The 23,100-nt window shown below is 44.0% G+C and overlaps 2 protein-coding genes across 3 annotated transcripts in view; one reads left to right on the plus strand and one right to left on the minus strand.

Moving 5' to 3' along the window:
* The window catches only part of gne (glucosamine (UDP-N-acetyl)-2-epimerase/N-acetylmannosamine kinase), a 57,035-nt gene extending 44,347 nt beyond the window's left edge, over positions 1 to 12,688 (plus strand). For both annotated transcript variants that reach the window (XM_078201517.1, XM_078201516.1), the window contains exons 11-12: positions 1,329 to 1,445; positions 10,050 to 12,688. In XM_078201517.1, the coding sequence (XP_078057643.1) occupies positions 1,329 to 1,445; positions 10,050 to 10,285 (353 nt within the window). In that variant the 3' untranslated portion in view covers positions 10,286 to 12,688. The remainder of the gene's footprint in view (positions 1 to 1,328; positions 1,446 to 10,049) is intronic.
* Positions 12,689 to 13,388: 700 nt separating this feature from the next.
* Positions 13,389 to 23,100, minus strand: part of LOC144484474 (clathrin light chain A-like) — a 41,528-nt gene continuing 31,816 nt past the window's right edge. Inside the window, exons 4-7 of the mRNA XM_078203031.1 lie at positions 21,927 to 22,038; positions 19,376 to 19,429; positions 15,839 to 15,874; positions 13,389 to 13,936 (exon numbers count right to left, since the gene is read on the minus strand). Of these exons, the coding sequence (XP_078059157.1) occupies positions 13,765 to 13,936; positions 15,839 to 15,874; positions 19,376 to 19,429; positions 21,927 to 22,038 (374 nt within the window). The 3' untranslated portion in view covers positions 13,389 to 13,764. The remainder of the gene's footprint in view (positions 13,937 to 15,838; positions 15,875 to 19,375; positions 19,430 to 21,926; positions 22,039 to 23,100) is intronic.

Genomic DNA, 23,100 nt, shown 5'->3' on the forward strand with positions numbered 1-23,100 from the left:
AACCCTTTGGGTGAAGAAATTCCTCCTCAGCTCAGTCCAACTATGTTGCCCCTTATTTTGAGGCCACGCCCCCTGGTTCTAGTTTCATCTTTCAGTGGAAATAGCCTCCCTCCTTCGATCTTATCTATTCCCTTCATGATCCTATATGTTTCTATAAGATCCCCCCCTCATTCTTCTGAATTCCAATGAGTATAGCCCAGTCTATTCAGTCTCTCCTCATAAGCCAACCCTCTCAACTCCGGAATCAACCTAGTGAATCTCCTCTGCACCCCCTCCAGTGCCAGTATATCCTTTCTCAAGTAAGGAGACCAAAACTGTACACAGTACTCCAGGTGTGGCCTCACCAGCACCTTATACAGCTGCAACATAACCTCACTGTTTTTAAAATCCATCCCTCTAACAATAAAGGACAAAATTCCATTTGCCTTCTAATTACCTACAAACCAACTTTTTGCGATTCAGGCACAAGGACACCCAGGTCCCTCTGCACAGCAGCATGCTGCAATTTTCTACCATTTAAATAATAGTCCATTTTGCTGTTATTCCTACCAAAATGAATTAGTAGAACATTTAGGACTGAGATAAGAACTTTTTTCACTCTAAAGGTTGTGAATCTTAGGAATTTTCTACCCCAGAGGGTTGTGAATGTTCCTTTAAATATCTTTAAGGTTGAGAGAGATGGAGTTTTAGGAAATGAAAGGATGTGGGGAGTGGCAGAAAAGTGAAGTTGAAGCTGGAAATCAGCCATGATGATGTGGAATATCGGAGCAGGGTCACAGGATGCAGTTACTCCGGTTCCTATTATATACATCCCGTAGGCTACAGTTTGGACACCCTGTCCTGGGTTAATTGCTTTGAGCAGTTAGTTTAATTTGTGGGAAAAGAGCAGATAATTCGGGCTGTTTCTCCTCTTCCTGTTTTGAACATATTTACCTTGGGGTTCATGGACAGGTCACCAATCAAAAAACTCTCAAAATTCAATTAGAAATTGTCGAAAGATAGTTACAAATGTTAAGCAGAGTGGAACAAAATGAAACAAACTCTAGACAGAGTTCGGGCTTGTTTTAAAATGCAAAAATACTTACAGATCTTAACAGAGCTCAGGAGGCTGATCGACTACTTCTCCGATCACTGGCGCACTCATCCCCCTTTGCGTCTGTGTAGAGTGGTGTTGACAGAAAGCTGGGTGCAGGTCGAGCACTTGGTTCTCTATCACATTGTGAAAGCATTTAACTGCGTGAGTGCACGGTGAATTCAATCTCGGCTCTTTGGCCTGAAGGTGCTTCTTATTAACAGCTTTCTTTAATGTTTCTGTTGGCCTCTTTCAGAAGATTTGCTCATGATGGAAGGAATGTCTATCAAAAACGAAGAAACAATCAGTGCAATTCACCTCATTCAAGCTGCCAAACTTGGGAGCACAGAGGCACAAAATGTGCTGCGAACAGGTAATACATGGCAGGAAGATATACACTGTAACATGGTGCACACAGCAGAATGGTAAACTTTAATGTGGGGCAGGCTACACTGTGGGGTGTACTAACATTGCTGTGAATGGAAGTGCATCTTGTACATCTGCCAGCGTCACCTTGCTGTAATCTAGACCTGTAATGTGACCTAGACCTGATCAGCATAATGTTAATGTTGAAAAAGAAAAGATTACCACTGACATGAAGATGTGATGTTGAAAACCTGGGCTTTGAATCTGGTGCTCTCTTTCGGATGGCTTGAAACTGATAATTGTATTGGGGGTTGGGGGGGGGGTTGTTCTTGTACTCTGGTATTTGTGGTATTGATATCAGTCAGTTATTTTAACCTGGAAGTCATGTGACATCAGTAAGATTGGGGGAATTTAGAACATAGAACATTACAGCGCAGTACAGGCCCTTCGGCCCTCGATGTTGCGTCGACCAGTGAAACCAATCTAAAGCCCCTCTAATCTACACTATTCCAATATCATCCATATGTTTATCCAATAACCCTTTAAATGCCCTTAATGTTGACGAGTCCACTACTGCTGCAGGCAGGGCATTCCACGCCCTTACCACTCTCTGAGTAAAGAACCTACCTCTGACATCTGTCCTATATCTATCACCCCTCAATTTAAAGCTATATCCCCTCGTGCTAGCCATCACCATCCGAGGAAAAAGGCTCTCACTGTCCACCCTATCTAATCCTCTGATCATCTTGTATGCCTCTATTAAGTCACCTCTTAACCTTCTTCTCTCTAACGAAAACAGCCTCAAGTCACTCAGCATTTCCTCATAAGACCTTCCCACCATTCCAGGCAACATCCTGGTAAATCTCCTCTGCACCCTTTCCAATGCTTCCACATCCTTCCTATAATGCGGCGACCAGAACTGTCCAGAGTTTTGTACAGCTGCAACATGACATGATGGCTCCGAAACTCAATCCCTCTACCAATAAAAGCTAACATACTCAACGCCTTCTTAACAACCCGACCAACCTGGGTGCCAACTTTCAGGGATCTATGCACATGGACACCGAGATCTCTGCTCATCCACACTACCAAATATCTTACCATTAGCCCAGTACTCTGTATTCTTGGTACTCCTTCCAAAGTGAATCATCACCTCACTTTTCTGCATTAAACTTCATTTGCCACCTCTCAGCCCAGCTCTGCAGCTTATCTATGTCCCTCTGTAACCTGCAACATCCTTCCGCACTGTCCACAACTCCACCGACTTTAGTGTCATCCGCAAATTTACTAACACAGCCTTCTACGCGCTCATCCAGGTCATTTATAAAAATGACAAACAGCAGTGGCCCCAAAACAGATCCTTGCGGTACACCACTAGTAACTGAACTCCAGGATGAACATTTCCCATCAACCACCACCCTCTGTCTTCTTACAGGTCGCCAATTTCTGATCCAAACCGCAAAATCACCCTCAATCCCATGCCTCCGTATTTTCTGCAATAGCCTATCGTGGGGAACCTTATCAAACGCTTTACTGAAATCCATATACATCACATTAACTGCTTTACCTTCATCCACCTCTTTGATCACCTTCTCAAAGAACTCAATAAGGTTTGTGAGGCACGACCTACCTTTCACAAAACCGTATTGACTATCCCTAATCAAATTATTCCTTTCTAGATGATTATAAATCCTATCTCTTATAATCCTTTCCAAAACTTTGCCCACAACAGAAGTAAGGCTCACTGGTCTATAATTACCAGGGTTGTCTCTACTCCCCTTCTTGAACAAGGGGACATTTGTTATCCTCCAGTCTTCTGGCACTATTCCTGTAAGAAGTTTAACAACACCAGGTTAAAGTCCAACAGGTTTATTTGGTAGCAAAAGCCACACAAGCTTTCGGAGCTGCAAGCCCCTTCTTCAGGTGAGTGGGAATTCTGTTCACAAACAGAGCTTATAAAGACACAGACTCAATTTACATGAATAATGGTTGGAATGCGAATACTTACAACTAATCAAGTCTTTAAGAGACGAAACCATGTGAGTGGAGAGAGCATCAAGACAGGCTAAAAAGATGTGTATTGTCTCCAGACAAGACAGCCAGTGAAACTCTGCAGGTCCACGCAACTGTGGGAGTTACAAATAGTGTGACATGAACCCAATATCATGGGTTCATGTCACACTATTTGTAACTCCCACAGTTGCGTGGACCTGCAGAGTTTCACTGGCTGTCTTGTCTGGAGACAATACACATCTTTTTAGCCTGTCTTGATGCTCTCTCCACTCACATTGTTTCGTCTCTTAAAGACTTGATTAGTTGTAAGTATTCGCATTCCAACCATTATTCATGTAAATTGAGTCTGTGTCTTTATAAGCTCTGTTTGTGAACAGAATTCCCACTCACCTGAAGAAGGGGCTTGCAGCTCCGAAAGCTTGTGTGGCTTTTGCTACCAAATAAACCTGTTGGACTTTAACCTGGTGCTGTTAAACTTCTTACTGTGTTTACCCCAGTCCAATGCCGGCATCTCCACTTCACTATTCCTGTAGACAATGACGACATAAAGATCAAAGCCAAAGGCTCTGCAATCTCCTCCCTAGCTTCCCAGAGAATCCTAGGATAAATCCCATCCGGCCCAGGGGACTTATCTATTTTCACACTTTCCAGAATTGCTAACACCACCTCCTTATGAACCTCAATCCCGCCTAGTCTAATAGCCTGTATCTCAGTATTCTCTTCGACAACATTGTCTTTTTCCTGTGTGAATACTGACGAAAAATATTCATTTAGCGCCTCTCCTGTCTCTTCGGACTCCACGCACAACTTCCCACTACTGTCCTTGACTGGCCCTAATCTTACCCTAGTCATTCTTTTACTCCTGACATGCCTATAGAAAGCTTTAGGGTTTTCCTTGATCCTACCTGCCAAAGACTTCTCATGTCCCCTCATGGCTCTTCTTAGCTCTCTCTTCAGATCCTTCCTGGCTAACTTGTAACTCTCAAGCGCCCTAACTGAGCCTTCACATCTTATCTTTACATAAGTCTCCTTCTTCCTCTTCAAGAGATTCAACTTCTTTAGTAAACCACAGTTCCCTCGCTCGACCACCTCCTCCCTGCCTGACAGGTACATACTTATCAAGGACACGCAGTAGCTGTTTCTTGAACAAGCTCCACATTTCAATTGTGCCCATCCCCTGCAGATTTCTTCCCCATCCTATGCATCCTAAATCTCACCTAATCGCATCATAATTTCCTTTCCCCCAGCTATAACACTTGCCCTGCGGTATATACCTATCCCTTTCCATCGCTAAAGTAAACATAACCGAATTGTGGTCGCTATCACCAAAGTGCTCACCTACCTCCAAATCTACCTGCCTGGTTCATTACCCAGTACCAAATCCAATGTGGCCTCGCCTCTTGTTGGTCTATCTACATACTGTGTCAGGAAGCCTTCCTGCACACACTGGACAAAAACCGACCCCTCTAAAGTACTCGAACTATAGCGTTTCCAGTCAATATTTGTAAAGTTAAAGTCCCCCACAACAACTACCCTGTTACTTTTGCTCCTATCCAGAATCATCTTTGCAATCCTTTCCTCTACATCTCTGGAACTTTTCGGAGACCTATAGAAAACCCCCAACAGGGTGACCTCTCCTTTCCTGTTTCTAACCTCAGCCCATACTACCTCAGTAGACGAGTCCTCATCAAACGTCCTTTCTGCCACCGTAATCCTGTCCTTGACTAACAATGCCACACCTCCCCCTCTTTTACCACCTTCCCTGATTTTATTGAAACATCTAAACCCTGGAACCTGCAACAACCATTCCTGTCCCTGCTCTATCCATGTCTCCGAAATGGCCACAACATCGAAGTCCCGGGTACCAACCCATGCTGCAAGTTCACCCACCTTATTCCAGATGCTCCTGGCATTGAAGTAGACACATTTCAAACCACCTTCCTGCCGGTACACTCCTGCGACCTTGAAACCTTATTCATGACCTCACTACTCACATCCTCCTGTACACTGCAGCAACAATTCAGGTTCCCATTCCCCTGCCAAATTAGTTTAAACCCTCCCGAAGAGCGTTCGCAAATTTCCCCCCAAGTTGGTCCTTGTGTTCGTGGTAGGAGTTGTTCATGTGACATTGTTGTCATAGCGATTAGACATTGAAGAGTTGCAGCTGACTGAGCACCTGAGATGGATGCAGTTAGCACAGGAAAACTGCCAAACGGGAGAAAAATAACCAACATTTCAGTGTAAGCTGAGTGCTGCAATTCTAAACTACTAGCAGCATACTTCATTCGCTAGAACGCTGGTCCCAGCATGCTTCAGATCTAGACTGTCCCAACGATCCAGCCCCAAGTACTGATTCCAGTGCCTGACAAACCAGAACACAGCTCTCCCACAACTGTGTTTTAGCCATGGATTCATTTCACTAATCTAATGTGCTCTCTGCCATTTGGCATGAGGCTTAGGTAATAATTCAAAGATTATTACCATTAAAGTTTGTCTTTTCAATTTGGTGTCTATTTCCTCACACTGTCCAAGCAGAACCTCTTTCCTAATCCTTCCCATGTTGTTGGTATCTACATGGAATGTAACAACTGGATCCTCTCCCCTCCCACTGCACGCTCCAGGCCAGTCCTGAGCAGATCTTCCAAACGCTGGCAACACAGCCTTCTGCACTTGGAATACTGTGTGCAATTCTGGTCACCCTGTTATAGAAAGGATATTATTAAACTAGAAAGAGCCCAGAAAATATTTACTAGGATGCTACCGGGACTTGATGGTTTGAGTTATAAGGAGAGTATGGATAGGCTGGGACTTTTTTCTCTGGAGTGTAGGAGGCTGAGGGGTGACCTTATAGAGGTCTATAAAATAATGAGGGACATAGACAAGGTAGATAGTCAATATCTTTTCTCAAATGTAGGGGAGTCTAAAACTAGAGGGCATAGGTTTAAGGTGAGAGGGGAGAGGTTCAAAAGGGTCCAGAGGGGCAATTTTTTCACACAGAGGGTGGTGAGTGTCTGGAACAAGCTGCCAGAGGTAGTAGTAGAGCCGAGTATAATTTTGTCTTTTAAAAAGCATTTAGACAGTTATATGGGTAAGATGGGTATAGAGGGATATGGGCCAAACCCGGGCAATTAGGGCTAGTTTAGGGGTTAAAAAAAATGGGCAGCATGGACAAGTTGGGCTGAAGGGCCTGTTTCCATGCTGTAAATCTCTCTGACTCTATGACTCCTGCTTCTGCCTGCAGTGTCTATCCCCTCACTATTCTGCCCCTATTACCACTCCTTTTCTCATACCCCACTTGTAGATGTCCTGTACCACAGCGCTCTGGTCAGTTAGCTCATCCATCCTGCAGGCTTCACTCTCTTCCAAACAAGCAGAAACCTGTTGGACACTCGCAGAGGCTGACACATCTGTATTTCTGCTTTTTAATCCTCCTACCTGCCTCGCTTGTGGTCGGTTTATCAGTCTGGAAGAGGTTACAAGATCTAGGAAGGTGTAGGCCACAGAGGGCTTAAAACACAAGGAATAGAATTCTGAATGTTTGGGTTTGCAAGTCTGAGAGCGAAACCAGAAGTGTGTGGATTGTGTTTGGAGAAATTTCATGTTAAGCTATTGATAGCAGAGAATTTAACATTAAGGGAGTTGGAAGGTCAGTCACAAGAGCATTGCAGTAGTTGAATTATCACTATGACTGCCTGTTTCCACCTCCCTGTCTCAACTTATCTGCTGCTGAAACCCTCATTCATTCTGTTACCTCCAGACTTGATATTTAGAACCATAGAAAAGTTACAGTGCAGAACAAGGCCATTCAGCCCATCGGGTCTGTGTGGCCAAAAGAGAAGCTAGTGCTCATTCTAATCCCAATTTCTAGGTTCTGGTCTATAGCCTTGCAGGTTACAAGTCTTTAGATCTAGGAACCTTTGAAATGAGTTGAGCATTTTATCCTCAACCACCAACTCAGTCAGTGAATCCCAGACTCCCACCATCCTCTGGGTGAAAAGGTTTTCCTCATGTCCCCTCTAATCCTTCTACCAATCACCTCAAATCGATGCCCACCCCCCCCCCCCCCCCCCCGGTAATTGACCCCTCGGCTAGGAGGGAACAAGTCTTTCCTGTCTAGGCCCTTCATGGGGGACCCTCAATCCGGTCACCCCTCAGCCTCCTCTATTCTAATGAAAACAGCCCTAGCCAATCCAATCTCCCCTCGTAACTGCAATTTTCAAGCCCTGGCAACATTGTGTAAATCTCCTGTACACTCTCTCCTTCCTGTAACATGGTGACCGGAAATGTGCACCAAACTCTAGCTTGGCCTTACCAGCATTTCGTGCAGTTCCATCATTAATCCCTGCTTTTGTATTCCGTGCCTCACCCAATAATGGGAACACCACCACCTGCAAGTTTCCCTCCAAGTCGCTCACCATCCTGATGTGGAAATATATCGCCGTTCCTTCACTGTCACTGGATCAAAATCCTGGACCCCCCCCTTCCCTAACAGCACTGTGGGTGTACCTACACCACATGGGCTGCAGCGGTTCAAGAAGGCAGCTCACCACCACCTTCCCAAGTGCAATTAGGGATGGGCAATGAATGCTGGTCTAGCCAGCGACATCCGGAACCTGTAAATGAATTTTTTTTTAAATAAAGGAAAGCATCCCAGATGCTTTCTCGACCTCCTTGTCCACCTGTCCTACCACCTTCAGGGACCTGTGACCATGCACTCTAAGGTCTCTCACTCCCTCAACCCCTCTCAATATTTTCCCAAGTATTGAGTATTCCCTTGCCTTGTTTGCCCTCCCCAAAATGCATCACCTCTCACTTTTCTGGATTGAATTCCATTTGCTACTTCTGTGCCCACTCAACCAAACCATTGATATCATTCTGGAGTCGATAACAATCCTCCCCAGGGACCTGGGTTCGATTCCTGGCTTAGGTCATTGTCTGTGTGGAGTTTGCACATTCTCCCCATGTCGGTGGGGGCTCCGGTTTCCTCCCACAGTACAAAGATGTACAGGTTAGGTGGATTAGCCATGGTAAATGCATAAGGTTATGGAGTGGGCCGGAGGGGAGGGTCTGGTGGGATGCTCTTTCACACTCCAGGCTCGTCTCCTACATTCTACCCTTAGTGAGCTTTTCCAAAACTCTGCTGCCTGTGTCCCCAACACCCCTGTGCTCTCTAACGCACATTAGCTGCCAATTATGTAATACCTCAGCATTAAAACTTGCATCCTTGTTTTCGAATTCCTCCATTGCCTCTCCCCTCAGTATTTCTACTCTTCTCCTGCCCTAAATCCCTGAGATTTCAATGCAGTTTAATGCAAATGGAGACAGATGCTCGCAAGGGATTTGTGATGAGGAATGAGTTTGAAGAAAACATGAGGAGAGAATCTCCAGGACAAGGCATTAGGTTAGGGCCTGTGCGGATTGCTTGGTGTGAGGAAATCGGAGCAGTCGGGTTCCTGACGGGCACCTGGAAGGGGACTTTGTAGAATGTCAGCTGGTGAAGATCTCTCTTTCAAGCAATTTTTGCTTCTGAAAATAATTTGACGGACTCTGCTTCAGAATTGTTTATGGAAGAAATTTCACATTGTAGAATAGAAACACTTTTAAACTTCCTCTTTAATGTTTTTCAAATTTGTAGCTTCTCATTACTGACAATGAACATAAAAAACCATCTGTCAGTGTTTTAAGAATATGTTGATGATGCACATCAATCATTACTTTTTATTTATAATTAGTGCATTTAACCGTAAAAGTCCCAAGGCAGTTCACAGGAGCAGAATCCTGAGGGATCTTCACAGGCTGAATGTGGAGAGGATATTTCCTCTTTTCAGATAACCCAGAAATAGAGGCCCTGTTTAAATAAGCGAATAATGCATTTAGGACGGAGGTGAGGAGAATCTTTTCTCAGAGGGTTGAGAGTCTTTGGAACTTTCTTCCTCAAAAGGTGTGGAAGGATCTTTGAATATTTTTAAGGCAGAGAGAGATTGATTCTGGATAAGCAAGGGGGTGAAAGGTTATCGGGAGTAGGTAGGATTGTGGAGTGGAGGCTGCGTCAGGTCAGCAACGACCTTATTGAATGGCAGAGCAGGTTTGAAGGGCCGAATGACCTACTCCTGCTCCTAATGCATGTGTTCAGGAAATATGTCAGAGTTTCATTGGAGATAATAGGCCAGGGTTTTTTCATTCTTTGGGATTTGGGTGTCGCTGGCAAGGCCAGCACTTTCTGCCCATCGCTAATTGCCCTTGAACTGAGTGTCTTGTTTGGCCAATTCAGAGGGCAGTTATGATTCCACCACATTGCAAATGCCAGACGTGCCCTGAACCCGCTCTGCCCCCGTGCCCGCCCCATGCCTCACCCGCCCTGCACCCTGCGTCCCACCCTGCGCATTGCAGTACCTTGCCTTCACTGGCCAACTTCATGCCATTTTTTACCTTTTAAAATTCACTGTTTACAGTTTATGTTCTGTTGATAGTTACATTATAGAATGTTACAGCACAGAAGAAGCCATTCAGCCCATCAAATCTGTGCCAGCTCTTTAAAATGAATTATGAATGCATGTTTGCATTTCATGCCACTCAAACACAATGTTATTCTTTGCAGCTGGTTGTGCTCTTGGAGTCGGTATTACGAACATTCTGCACACAATGAACCCATCTCTTGTTATCCTCTCTGGAGTTCTGGCTGCTCACTATGAGAATATTGTGAAGGAGGTGGTTGCCCAGCGAGCTCTGACATCCACACAGGCAGTGGAGATTGCTGTCTCGACTCTTTCTGATCCTGCGCTCCTCGGAGCAGCCAGTATGGTTTTAGATTACACAACACGCAGAACCTATTAGACCAATGGGAGTTTGTCTCCAGAATTGTCCTTGTCTCTGCTTCCAGTTTTCAGATTAGTTTATAATTCATTCTCAGCCATTCTTATTTATTTATTCAGTCTTCCATGTGGATTTAGTACTGTTCTGAAAAGGGGGAAGGTCGAGTGTAACCACCCTGTGGCTGTGTTTTATCGTTCTGTTCCATTGCCAACACTAGTATTTCCAAACCCCTCCTGAAGAATGCCTCACATTTGTAAAGCTCATAAAGGATCAGAGTGCGAGAGTATTTCTGTGAAATTCCATGGTGATTTATAAACCACCTTTGGCTTCAGCTCATTTGTACCAATTTTGTGAGAATTTTGAGTTCATGACCAAGGTGCAAAGGTCACCTGTACCTTCAGTTCAGAGGGCTGATAGAAATTAAACCCAAACACTGCTGGCCTGTGACACCCCAGATTGCAGAATCTGATTGTCAACCTCATTCCCCTAAAGGAACAGCAGTCCTGGAGCTCGGGTTCGATTTGGATTCGCATCAAGTTCCAGAAACCTTTTGGGGTAAACCCTTTAAAAATGAGATTGGGTTTTCAAATGCCTCATAATCACTACATCAGCTGCCTTAGTACAGCATCCAGTCAACTTTAAATTCACCTTTTAATTGTACAAGTTTCAACCATACATAAAATCTGTATCCAAGGGAAATGAAATTGCCACGTTCCGCACAGTGAACATCCCAGTTCTTATTCCTGCCTGTCGCCAGTTCACGATCTTCATGGCCTGACCAAGCCCTCGAGGAGAGGAGCTGTAAAATCCTTCCAGTCTCTGCTTACATTTATCAAAAGGATATTTGTAATTTTTACCCTTGAGGCAGGGAAAGCACGTTTAAAAAAAAATTGCGTGCGGCACAGATGAATGTCTGCAAGTTGTGCTGCTTACATATTTGGTAAATATTCCTGAAGGATTTACCTGCAATAGACATGCAGGGAATTGTAGTAGTATATGTTACAGTAGAATTTGTTTATACAATGAAATGGGGTGGCAGGAGGCTCACATAGAGGGGCCACATGGTCTGTTTCTGTGCTGTAGACACTAACTAGATGTCGATATTGTTTAGATGAGAATACAAGTAAAGATATAATTTGCAGTTGTCATGAAAAAAAATGGCATGTGAAACTTTACAAAGCCAGTAAAAGATATTCTCAAATACAGAATGGTGAGCCATTCTCTGACACAATTCCTGAGAAGCACTCAAACACAGACTGCAGGGACTGTGAATGAACTGTCCCAGATAAATTCTGTACTCACCATTTAGTAGTGGAAATTCTGATTATATCATGTGCCGTTTGCCTTTCAACTAAATTCTAGCTAACGCCTTACTTACTTTATCACTCTAGTTATATTCAAAATATGGACAATGTTTCCATGCAAAATGATTTTCACTCAATCTAGCAACACTTATTAATTATCTGAAAATATCTTGCAGAAATTCAAGTAAATAGACTAATATTTTAATAAATTGTCATGCGATTGGTTTGTTTATTTCTGAGAATCACGGGTCTTAACTATTTAAAAATATCAATAATATTAACCGTGTATAACGGCCGTTAACTGTAGGTTTTCATTGACAGTCACAATCAGTTTTTCCTTTTTTTTTTAGCTTGCCAATTTTGAAATTTATATTTTTGTAATTTGTGTCAATCATGGAGATAAACATTTAGATTAAATCAGTGATGGTTAAGCTAGGTTGCAAGCAAGGCAACTTCATCCTTCCCCATTGTTGCCTTATTTTAAAAAGATATAAATATAATGCATTGATGGTGAGTGCTAGAATCAGAGTTAATTATCAGAAGCCTTTTGTGCTATTGCTTAGGAAGGAGTTTGGCTTTTTTAGTTATTTGGGTATAAGGATAGTTGGTGAACTGTTTATAACACAGCCAGACCAAGGTTGTGAATGTGTTTGTTTCTGGGACTAAAGGATAGGAAAGTAGGTGTATTGATTACAGGGTAATAAAGATGGATGTCAGTGTACTGATTACAAGCAATAAAGACAAAGGTACAAAGTCGAGAGAGAAAGCAACTTTTTGCTTCATCAGCAGAGTTAATGTTTCCAACTTTTATCTGCAGTAAAGTTTAATCAAAACTTTTTTTTGCCTGTCTTGAACTTGTTTATTTTTCACTTCCATCAAATTCAGTGAAGGTATTGATTGTAACTAATTTTATTTAATAATCGTATAGAAATAGTAATATCATTGATTCTGTTAGCAAATGATAAGCTGTGTTGATTTTTGTGTAATGAGGAGGGAACTGCTTCACACAATCCTCACTAATGAAATTGTAAATTTCTTGTCTTCTCAATCTGGTTTAATGAAGGAAATTTCGGATATTTTTGGCAATTTTAATTTTGGTATTAAAAACCCAATGTTATCGTAGTAACCTTTGTGCTTGTGAATTTTTTAAAAATAGTTCATAGTGTACCACAGAAAAAAATTCTAACATGAAAGTCATGATGAAATGTTGGCATTGGTTGTTGGATCCTAGTTAACTGGGATTTTGTAAGAAAGCGTTCTCACATTGCTGCATACGGTAATGGAGGTGTCTGAAGAGTCAGAAATTGGCAGCAAAGATTCTCCTCTCAACACTTAAATAATGGGGAGGGAGCTTTGCCATGTTTTTTTAGCAGTGCCATACTGTTTACATTGCTCAGCGGGGCGGTGTAGTGGTTAGCACTGCTGCCTCATAGCAACAGGGACCCGGGTTCGATTCCTGGCTTGGGTCACTGTCTGTGTGGAGTTTGCACATCCTCCCTGTGTCTGTGTAGGTTTCCTCCGGGTGCTCTGGTTTCCTCCCACAGTCTAAAGATATGCAAGTTAGGTGGATTGGCCCTTAGTGTTCCAATGTTAGATGGATAAACCATGGTAAATGTGTGGGGTTACAGGGATAGGGTGGAGAAGAGGGGCTGGCCTCTCTGTCAGAGAGTTGGTGCAGACTCGATGGGCCAAATGGCCTCATCTCCAGTGTAGCGATTCTATTTTATGAACCTTCAGACTCAAAAGCAAAAGTGTGAACATTGAAACACATTGATGTTTAAATGTTTAAAAAGACTTGCAGATAACAAAACACTTTTAATCTGTTCGGAACTTGATAAATTTTATTCCATGAGAAGAGTAACAGCAGGGTTATAATTTAGTTTTGTGATATTTACAGCATTGAAACAAATGATACATCTTGTACTATAGTTCAGAGTCCAGAGAGCAATATAAAACACACACACTAATGCATACAAATCAAATAGCAAATGCTCTATTTAATCTGTTCTGTTTAATCTGTTCTGTTGGAGCACATTTCCTAGACTTGCTCCTCTTTCACCTCAACGGCATCAAGAACCACAAGCAGCAAATTCAAACACGAGAAAACGTCCCACAAACTCACAATTTAAACTGGATATTACTCTCAGGTTAAAACCACAGATTAGAATTAAAAACACAAGCCTGACCGTTTTGACTTCACTTTAGAGCAAGTGGCACCTGACTGAGTGAGACCAGAATGGATCGCATCCGGGACACATCTTTGGACACCTTGCTGGTCTTGGAGTTTAAATCACACAGGTGTAAGACATGTTCCCACTCGGAGCTTGGAACGTCCTGACTGTCACTCACATCCGAGACTTCAGCTGCCCTGAAGGAAGATGAAAACTACAATTTTATTCCTGTTTTGTCACATGTATTAAGGAATAATTTAGGTTTCTACTGAAATCAAACACAGAATATCTTAAGATTATTCAAGATTTAGCAAGCTTTTAAAAGAAACATTTTTCTACTGTCTTTTTGATTCTAGTTTCTAAACTATTTAAACTCAGGGTGAGATCTTACTAAACAATGGCAGTGTGTTGGTTCCAGTGTGACAAACGGAGTGATTCCTGCCAACAGCATGTTTCCAGGCAGAACCTTACGCCTCATTAGCAATGCTGTTTATGCTCACAGGTTTTACCCTGCTCCTGTGACGTGTTCACTCTGATTCGCCCGCCCTGCAACAACCCAACTGCTGCGAGCACTGGGGAGCTCCGTATGGCATTGCGCCCATTTTTGGGCGCGGCAACTTGGTAAAGTCAGGTGTGAGGCAAGTAGTGTGATCCGTGCCTGCCTCCGCGCCGGTTCCCCCTTTACCAAGGCCTGAAAATGGCCGCGATTGGGACCGCGCCCAAAACGAGCACAATGGCCATTTAAATGCACTTCCCCCTTTACCACCGTGTTTGCCCATCCAGAATCGGCGTGGAACACATGCTCTACAGAAGTCTGATTTGGGCGCTCCAGTTAGTGAGGATGTAAAGGCCGAGCGTCCGATGGCGTTCTGCTTGAGATCAGTGGTGTGGGTCGGGGGGGGGGGGGGGGGGGGGAAGGTCGCTACCACTCTGCTGGCCCCGGCCCCCTTCCCCATCATTGATCTCAGGCAATCAGTCTGGGTGGCTGGGGTGGGGGATAAGGGGGTCAGTAATGTTGGGGGGGTGGGGCAATGTCTGTGGGGGCCAGGGGGAGACACTTTCCAGCCTGGGAGCGATGTGACAGGGGAGCAGCATTCTATCATTTTTTCTGCACATGTGCAGTTGGAGGTGCGAATTGGAGCTGCAGGATTTTGGGTGTGTTAAGCCCCGCCCACAGGCTTCTGCAGCGTGATTCGGAATCGCTGATATTTTTTTCGGGCAGAGTGCGTGTGGGGGTGGCTGAGAGGTTTAAAAGTTGGATCTGAAACACTCCCAGTTTCAAGTCCGCCCAGCACTTAGAATCAAATAGGGCCTTACAGGTCCTATGACTTGAATTGGTAAACCTGTTTACATTGTTCTGGGCAAGTCACATTCAGAACGATTGGGTTACAGGTCAAACAGGCAGCTTTTCAAATTGTTCAGCAGAGTGTGGTGGAACAGAGTTTTGATTTCATAATCCTGACAAATTGAGGTTGGAGAGTTTCGTTGTGTCCACTCGAGTTTAGAACAAAGTTCAACTTGATTGAAACCATCAAGATGCTGAGGGGTATTGGCAGGGTGGATGTGGAGAGGATGTTTCCTCTTCTGGGAGAATCTAGAACTAGGGGTGACTGTTTAAAAATAAGGGGTCATCCATTTAAGGCAGAGATGAGAACTTTTCTCCCAGAGTCTCTGGAACACTTCCTCCATCGGCAGTGGAAGCAGAGTCTGAATATTGTTAAGGCAGAGCTGATAGATTATTGATTAACAAGGGGATGAAAGGTTATCCGGGGGGGGTCAAAGGAATGTGGGGTTGAGGTTACAGTCAGAACAGCCATGATTTTATTGAATGGCGGAGCAGGCTCGATGGGTCAGGTGGCCTACTCCTGCTCCTAATTCATACATTCATATGTATGTTTAACTTGAACAGGAACATTAACTGTGCTACATACATGGGGTAACCATGTCCCTACGCTGCCTCACAAGATAGACGCACAGCCTGGAGGCAGCCCTACATGACTAGAAGGTCAATTCTGGGACTTGTGACCCTGGATGATGATTTTGCTAAATGACCCCTATACAGTTTGTGGCAAGGAAAAATCAAAAACACTTCACTTAACTGTTGTAGGTTGTAGCAGTGCTGCTTTATGTTTGTCCTTCATGGCATGTTGGAAAAGAAAAAGCAAGAGAGAATAGTTAGACGATTGGATATTGGAAATTGCATTAGCTGCACTTAAAGGAAGATACCGGGCGGGGTTTCTCCCTGCAGTGGGTTTTATGGTGGTGTCAGCAGTGGGATATCTCACCTCCTGCCAGTGTCAATGGGTCACCACATTGTTTTTATCCTCCACTGTAGGGTTCCTGCAGGGATCACCATCAGCGGGTCTGGAAGATCCAGCCAGCGGGAAAGGCTGGGAAACGTTGCCTTGTATTCAATGGCAGGTACAGGTGGAGATCTTGACATTCTGCTAAAGTGTAAAACTAAAGATTCTTTCCATTGACATCAAACTGTCAATTTACACTATCTGATTCAAAATCTACTCTAACCCCCTGATCATTACATTTAAAAGCAAACATTGAATGAGCGGTTTATTTTTAAGTAATAACTACACACCTCCGCTGTCACAGTAACATAACATCACAAAAGCCAAATAAATGCTGAAACTGCAGCAGGTACAGGCAATCTGCTTTACACGGCTCGGGCGATTAGGGGGATATATCTAAACCAAGCCAGTATCTGCCTGATAGCAGAGAGCTGAGGCTGGAGTCGACAGCATTGCTTGTATATGTGGCCTCTCATCCCAGCAGCTCCCTGACTGGGGGTTTGAGAGGAACCTCATTCTGCCCCTGGCCTGCCACCTGGAGACCACCCCCAGGGGATTGGGAGGGGAAATTGGAGCCTCCTCTCACACCCCCAATCACAAAGCCACTGGGGTGAGAAGGTCACAGCTGCAGCCACAAGCAATCATGTGTAATGTTCCTGTTCCAGTCTGAACAATATTATTTATCTTCAAACTTTAATTCTGCTTCAGAAAGTGCCTCTATTTGATGTGCTCTCCCACTCCCCTATCTGCCTCAGCAGCGACCCCTCTCCCACTGGAGCTGTGACCAGCCTCAGATCTGCACCCTCCAACTGGGCCTCCCAACTCGGGGACAATGACCACACGACCCCCCTCCCCCTGGCTCAGCAGTGAATGTGGGGGCAGCTTGCTAATCTTGGGCAGTGTCTGGACTCAGATAGACCCAAACACCTTAAGTTTTACAAAGGGCACTAGATTCTGACAGAGGTCATGACCTTCTGCGAAAAGAGTAAAGGGTTTGAAATACCAGCTGTAAATAACCCACATGCCGGAACTGATATGTTAATATTCACATCGGAGAGCTCTGCTGAACCGCAACAAACTCACTGCAATGTTATTCTCATTCTAACCCTGTGCAACTCACTCTGGGAGGGGGGGTAAGGGACACATGGAGGAAAATGAGGGGAAGAGGAAGGAGGAACTGGGAGAGAGGTGGATGGAAAAGAGTGGGGGAGGGATAGGAGAGGATGAAATTAGAGAGGGGAGGGAAAAAAAGAGGGTAATTGTGGGGAAGGAGGGAGTGAGAGAGCGGGGAAATTTCACAATCAATATTTTTAACCGTGGCAAATGGTTTGAGTTGCCGATTGAGCGTGAAACACGGAAGCAGGTGTTACAATGATAGTGGAGGGACAGGGAGAACCAGTTTGGTCATTATTGGTGTTGGGGGCAAAAGGTAATTATTCGTGAAGAATTTCAACAAGGATTTGGAAAAGCTGACGATTTAGGGATTAGGATCATTCAGAAAAGAAAATGCTGGCATCAGCTCCATACAGAAAGCAGAAAATGAAATCTAGCTGGAAAAACTGGTCAGAAACAGGCTGTGAATAAGAGCTGGGGTCATGTGGGAGAGGAGCTGATCTCTTGGGTTGGTCTAGTTTCGAAACAATTATTTTCTGCTCGTCTACAAACGAGGGGCAGTCACGTTGACCTCTGCTTGGGGAATGTAGTCATGATAGTGGCGTTTGCTACCAAATAAACCTGTTAGACTTTAACCTGGTGTTGTGAGACTTCTTACTGGGGAATGTAGACCAAACCTGCAGTTCCCAAGATCGCTTCTCTATAACTGACGCAGTTTGTTAAATTATCCAGCTCTCCATGCCTGTATCCTATCAGCTCCAAGTCCCATCACCCACCAGCCTCCTACTCAATCACCTGCATCGGTTCCTGATCCAATAAAACCTCAAGGTTAAAATTCCCATCCTTGTGCTGAAATCCCTCCATGGCCTCAGCCCTTCCTGTCTCTGGATCTCCTCCAGCCACACATCCCTGCCTCCTATAAATCTGGGCACTTGAGCATTCCCGATTGTCATCACTGCACCATTGGGGGCCATGTCTGCAGCCGTGCAGGGCTCCGGAATTCACTCCCTAAACCTCTCCGGCTCGCTAACTCTTCCATTCCCCTTCAGGGTGCGTCTTAAACCATTCCCCCTCACCCAGGCTTTTGGTCACTGGCCCCAATATTGCCTTTGGTGGCTGGGGGGGGGGGGGGGGGGGGATTGGGGGCAGGGGGATTGGGGGAATTGGGGGCAGAGGATGGGATGGGGTTTGGAGTGGGGGGGATTGGGGGATTTTGGAGCAGGGGTTTGAGGGATGGGGTATTGGGATGAATGATTCTTTAACAGTGAGTTGTGATCTAGAATTTATTGCCTGAAAGGATGGTGGAAGCAGATTTAATAGAAAATTTGGAAAATAAAAGTGAATAAATCTTTCAAAAGATAAACGTGACAGGGTGGTGGGAATAGAGCAAAGGGTGGTGGGAAAAGAGCAAAGGGTGGTGGGAAAAGAGCAAAGGGTGGTGGGAAAAGAGCAAAGGGCTGCCACTAACGAATCAGCGTAAGCAGCAACAGACCTTTCTGCACATGAGCTTTTATGGTTTCATTAACTTTTTGGGGGTTTTTGTTTCAGATTCCAGCATCAGCAGTATTTTGTTCTTATTTCAAAGAGGTTCATTGTAACCGGACCTAGTTTTGAAGGGAAAAGTGCGATCGGGTTTTCTGGGCAAAAAGCTGCTGCTCCCAGATATTCCCGTCCCAATTGCAGTGACATTCCTAATCCAAAACATCACCAAATGATCTGAGTTGTCCTTGCCTCACTGGTCACTAGTGCAGTTCAGTAATTGTCCAGGACCATACGCTGACCCTGCCCACTTGCTGATTGCAATGTTTCAGGCTTCGGACGTCGTCATTCCAATATTTCCTCAACATCTAAATTTGGAATTCAGCCATGTCTACAGTAAATACAATGACTAATATTTAATTCCATAAAGTTTCTCTACAAAAAGAATGAATAAAAAATGAACTTGTATTTGTATAACTCTATCCCATAACCTTCTGACTCAGAGTTCTACCACTGAGTCTCTCAAGAGTAAATTCAACCCAAAACTTTAAAATATTGCAGATTACTTAACAAAGCAGAATATTCACCCGAGCTTGTTAATGCCTATTTATTCAGCACTAACATTGTGTGATAAATAGACAAATGTGGCAGAAAGTATACAAATTAAGAGAAAGTAATTTTCGTAAGGAATTATTTGAGAGGCAAGAATAGAAAGAAGGAAATATTAATAAGGCAACATACACATATCCAATCACATCAGCGAAGGGTTGTTTGTAGAAAGCCTCATCCAGAATCCTAGGACGATCAAAGGTCAGTTGTTTAGTCCACGATCAGCAGCAATCAGAAAGAGACAATGTGGCAAAACAAGAGTAAGATGCTGTACAAAGAAACAGGACAAAACACATTATTTATGAAATTCCTGGGGCAGAAGGCAGCGGCACGCAGAGATATTGCCCCTGGAGGAGGGAATTGGAAAATCAGGGGTGAGGAGGGAGCAGATCCAATGACACTTAACAGTCTGCCCTCTAAATTCCACTGGCAAAGATTGGGGAATGGGCAGGAGGGAGGGGGTAGTTTCGTTAATGGTAGACCTGGCAGTCCCATGTCTGAATGGTGTGGCTGAGCCTCTTCTTTCTTGTAGGTTTGGAAGACTCATTTTTCAAAGCCAACAAACCTTCAGCACTCCCTGGCAGGCCATGCCCCAGGCCATTCCCACCCCATCTCCATAACTTGCGCTGGAGTTTGGTGCAAACTCCCTTTAAATAAATGCTGAGTAAACAATGAAAAAGCAGGAGAGACCTCAGGGAAATTCCCACATGAAACTAGATCTCTGATAACCTACGGAGCTTATATAGGAGGATTTATTAAAACAGCTGCATATTTACTAACACTTTCAGCTATCTTGAGTTTAGGGATGTCCCAGTTTGTTAAACAACAGCATTAATACCTACAATTGGACAGAACATGATTAAACAGAGAGTAATGGCTTCCACTGTGCAGAATTCCCTTAACATGAGTTAGGGAATTGGGAGTCTACCCATGGGATCCATAGAATCCTTACAGTGCAGAAAGAGGCCAGTTGGCCCATTGGCTCTGCACCAACACTCCAAAAGGGCATCTTATCCAGGCCCAACCCCCTCACCCACCCTATCCCCATAACCCTGCGCATTTATCGTGGCTAACCCACCCAACCTGTACATCTTTGGAGTGTGGGGGGAACCAGATCACCTGGAGGAAACCCACACAGACACGGGGAGAACGTGTAAACTCCAAACTCCTTCTAAAAAGAAACAAAACAAACAGAAAATGTAGCAAAGACTCTATGTGGCTGTGGACACACTGACGGTAACCAGAAATTCTCAGTTACACTGAGACATAAATAGGATTAAAAGAAAACCAGATGCAGGTGTTAAACAATGGTCCGTTTCTATTGCCTGAATCTGCATTCCCAGTAACACTCCTGTGTTCTCAGAGAGGGACAATTTGTGTACCAGTTAGAAGCACATCACAAGCGTTCAAAGGACTGATAAACTGCTGCCAATAGTGGCACTGTGATCCAGGAGGGTGAGTAATTGGTGGCACCACAAAGCCAAACAGTAAGGTGTTGGAGAGAGTGAGGTAATGATGGGTGGGGTCTGCAAAATAGACATAACGTCAACCAAGCCGGAATTGCAAACTGCTGTGGATCTGACTCAAGTAATTTGTACTTTTAGGGAAATTCTGATTCACAAGATAGTGATACAATCAATAATAAAGCGCAGCTGGATTTATTTAGAATGTTTCCCTTCCTGACAAACTGGGACAGAACTTGCCCTCATCATCCAAAATGCTCCATCAGAAAAACAAAAAACTTACCAAGCAAATCAGATGGTGGGAAATGAGAAACGTGCAACTGTGAATATTAAAAGAAACTTAAAGGGATATCTAAACTTGGCCAGTTCTGGTCACCACACTTTAGGAAGGATACGAGGGTCTTTGAGAGGGTGCAGAGGAGATTTACTAGAATGGTTCCAGGAATGGGGGATTTTAGTTACAACAATAGGTTAGCAAGACAGGTTGTATTTGAAGATTAGGAGATTGGGGAGAGATTTGATAGAGATATACGTGATTATGACAGGTTTAGATAAGGTAGAAAAAGAAAAGCTGTTCCCATTGGCCGATGGTACAAGGACGGGGGGAGTTTAAGGTCTTGGGGCAAGTGATAAAGGGGAAATGTAAAAAAGAACATTTTTATGATGACTTGGAACATGCTGCATAGGAGGGTGGTGGAAGCAGAGATGATCGTTGATTTCAAAAGGAAACTGGATGGGCAGTTAAGGGAAATAAACTTTGAAATTAATAGTAATTAAAAATTTGATTGAATTTATCTTTTAATGAACCACATAATATAACTGCAGTTACCAAGGGGATTGGAGATCTGCAACATTCCTCGCCAAAGAAAATGTTGTTGAGACTGTGGTTCAAAATGAGAGTTTCAAAAGTGAGATTGTTAGAATGTAGATGGTAAAGGATATTAAGGAATTTAGAATTAAGATACAGATCAGCCATGATCCAATTGAATGGCAGAAAGGCTTGAGGGGCTGAATGGCCTCCCAATGTTCCTAAGTTATTTGCTGAATTATTTTAAAATTAGGTTTCAGAAGATAATTTCCTTTGCATAGTTCAAGAAAACTTTTACATAAAAAATAAAACAAGTAATTTTATGCGGGGGGGAGGCGGGGGGGGTTGCTCCTCTATACAAAAGGTTTATTGTTTGACACACAACAACACTCAGCTCTTCACAAGTGGATACCTGTTATTAGTTTTCATTTCTTCCAGGTGTTCTGCTTGTTGGACGTACCAATCCTCCAACTCTTTCTTAGCCTTCTCTCTCCATTCCACTTCTGCTTCACGAGAGTTGGCATCTAAGAAGTTCAAAGTAAGAATAACTTCTTGCTCCAGAGTTTGCTAGGATTAGGTTTCCATCGCTCTGCCAGGGATTACCACAGGGACGGAGCTAAATCTGATATCACTCAAAAACGAGCTTGGGATTCATGATGAACCCAGATGCATTCATTGCGATGCAAGCAGTTCAGGAATGCATGATGAACCCAGACGCATTCATTGCGATGCAAGCAGTACAGGAATGCATGATGAACCCAGATGCATTCACTGCGATGCAAGCAGTACAGGAATGCATGATGAACCCAGATGCATTCACTGCGATGCAAGCAGTACAGGAATGCATGATGAACCCAGATGCATTCACTGCGATGCAAGCAGTACAGGAATGCATGATGAACCCAGATGCATTCACTGCGATGCAAGCAGTACAGGAATGCATGATGAACCCAGACGCATTCACTGCGATGCAAGCAGTACAGGAATGCATGATGAACCCAGACGCATTCACTGCGGTGCAGGCAGTACAGGAATTTGCTGCCTACTTCATTCAGTTATTTCAGGGTCCAATCAGCACCAACGGTGTTGTTAATTGGCTGGATACATCAACAAGAGGCCAATATCATGAGGGCTTGCACCAATTAAAACAAGGCTGCAACTCTGAAAGGAAATGTATTGTGACTGAAGCAGAAACTGCCAGTTGTGAGTAAGTGACTTTGACCTTGGAAACAGTGAAGAAAGGAGCAACAGGGGATAGAGTGGACACCAACATTTGCAAACGCTGCACTGGAAGCCTGGCTGCGAGGGGTGGAAGGAAGAAGTGATTTCCTGTCTCTGTGACTGAAAGTATATTCATACCTAACCCTTCTATCACACCCCACTTCCCCGCATCCCACACACTCTTCTTGTTTGCAAGTTGCCGATGGTGAAAGGATAGATCTCTTAATCTTCTCCACTTATTGCAACACACTCCGAGTGTTGGATCTTTCTCCTTTCAGATACCCAAGAAATGTAACCTGGTCAAGCAATGGAAGAACAGCAAGATGACTCTGAAGATAAAGAAACGACACTGTTTAATGTGACAT

Source organism: Mustelus asterias, chromosome 1, assembly GCF_964213995.1.
Source record: "Mustelus asterias chromosome 1, sMusAst1.hap1.1, whole genome shotgun sequence".
Classification (NCBI taxonomy): Eukaryota; Metazoa; Chordata; class Chondrichthyes; order Carcharhiniformes; family Triakidae; genus Mustelus; species Mustelus asterias.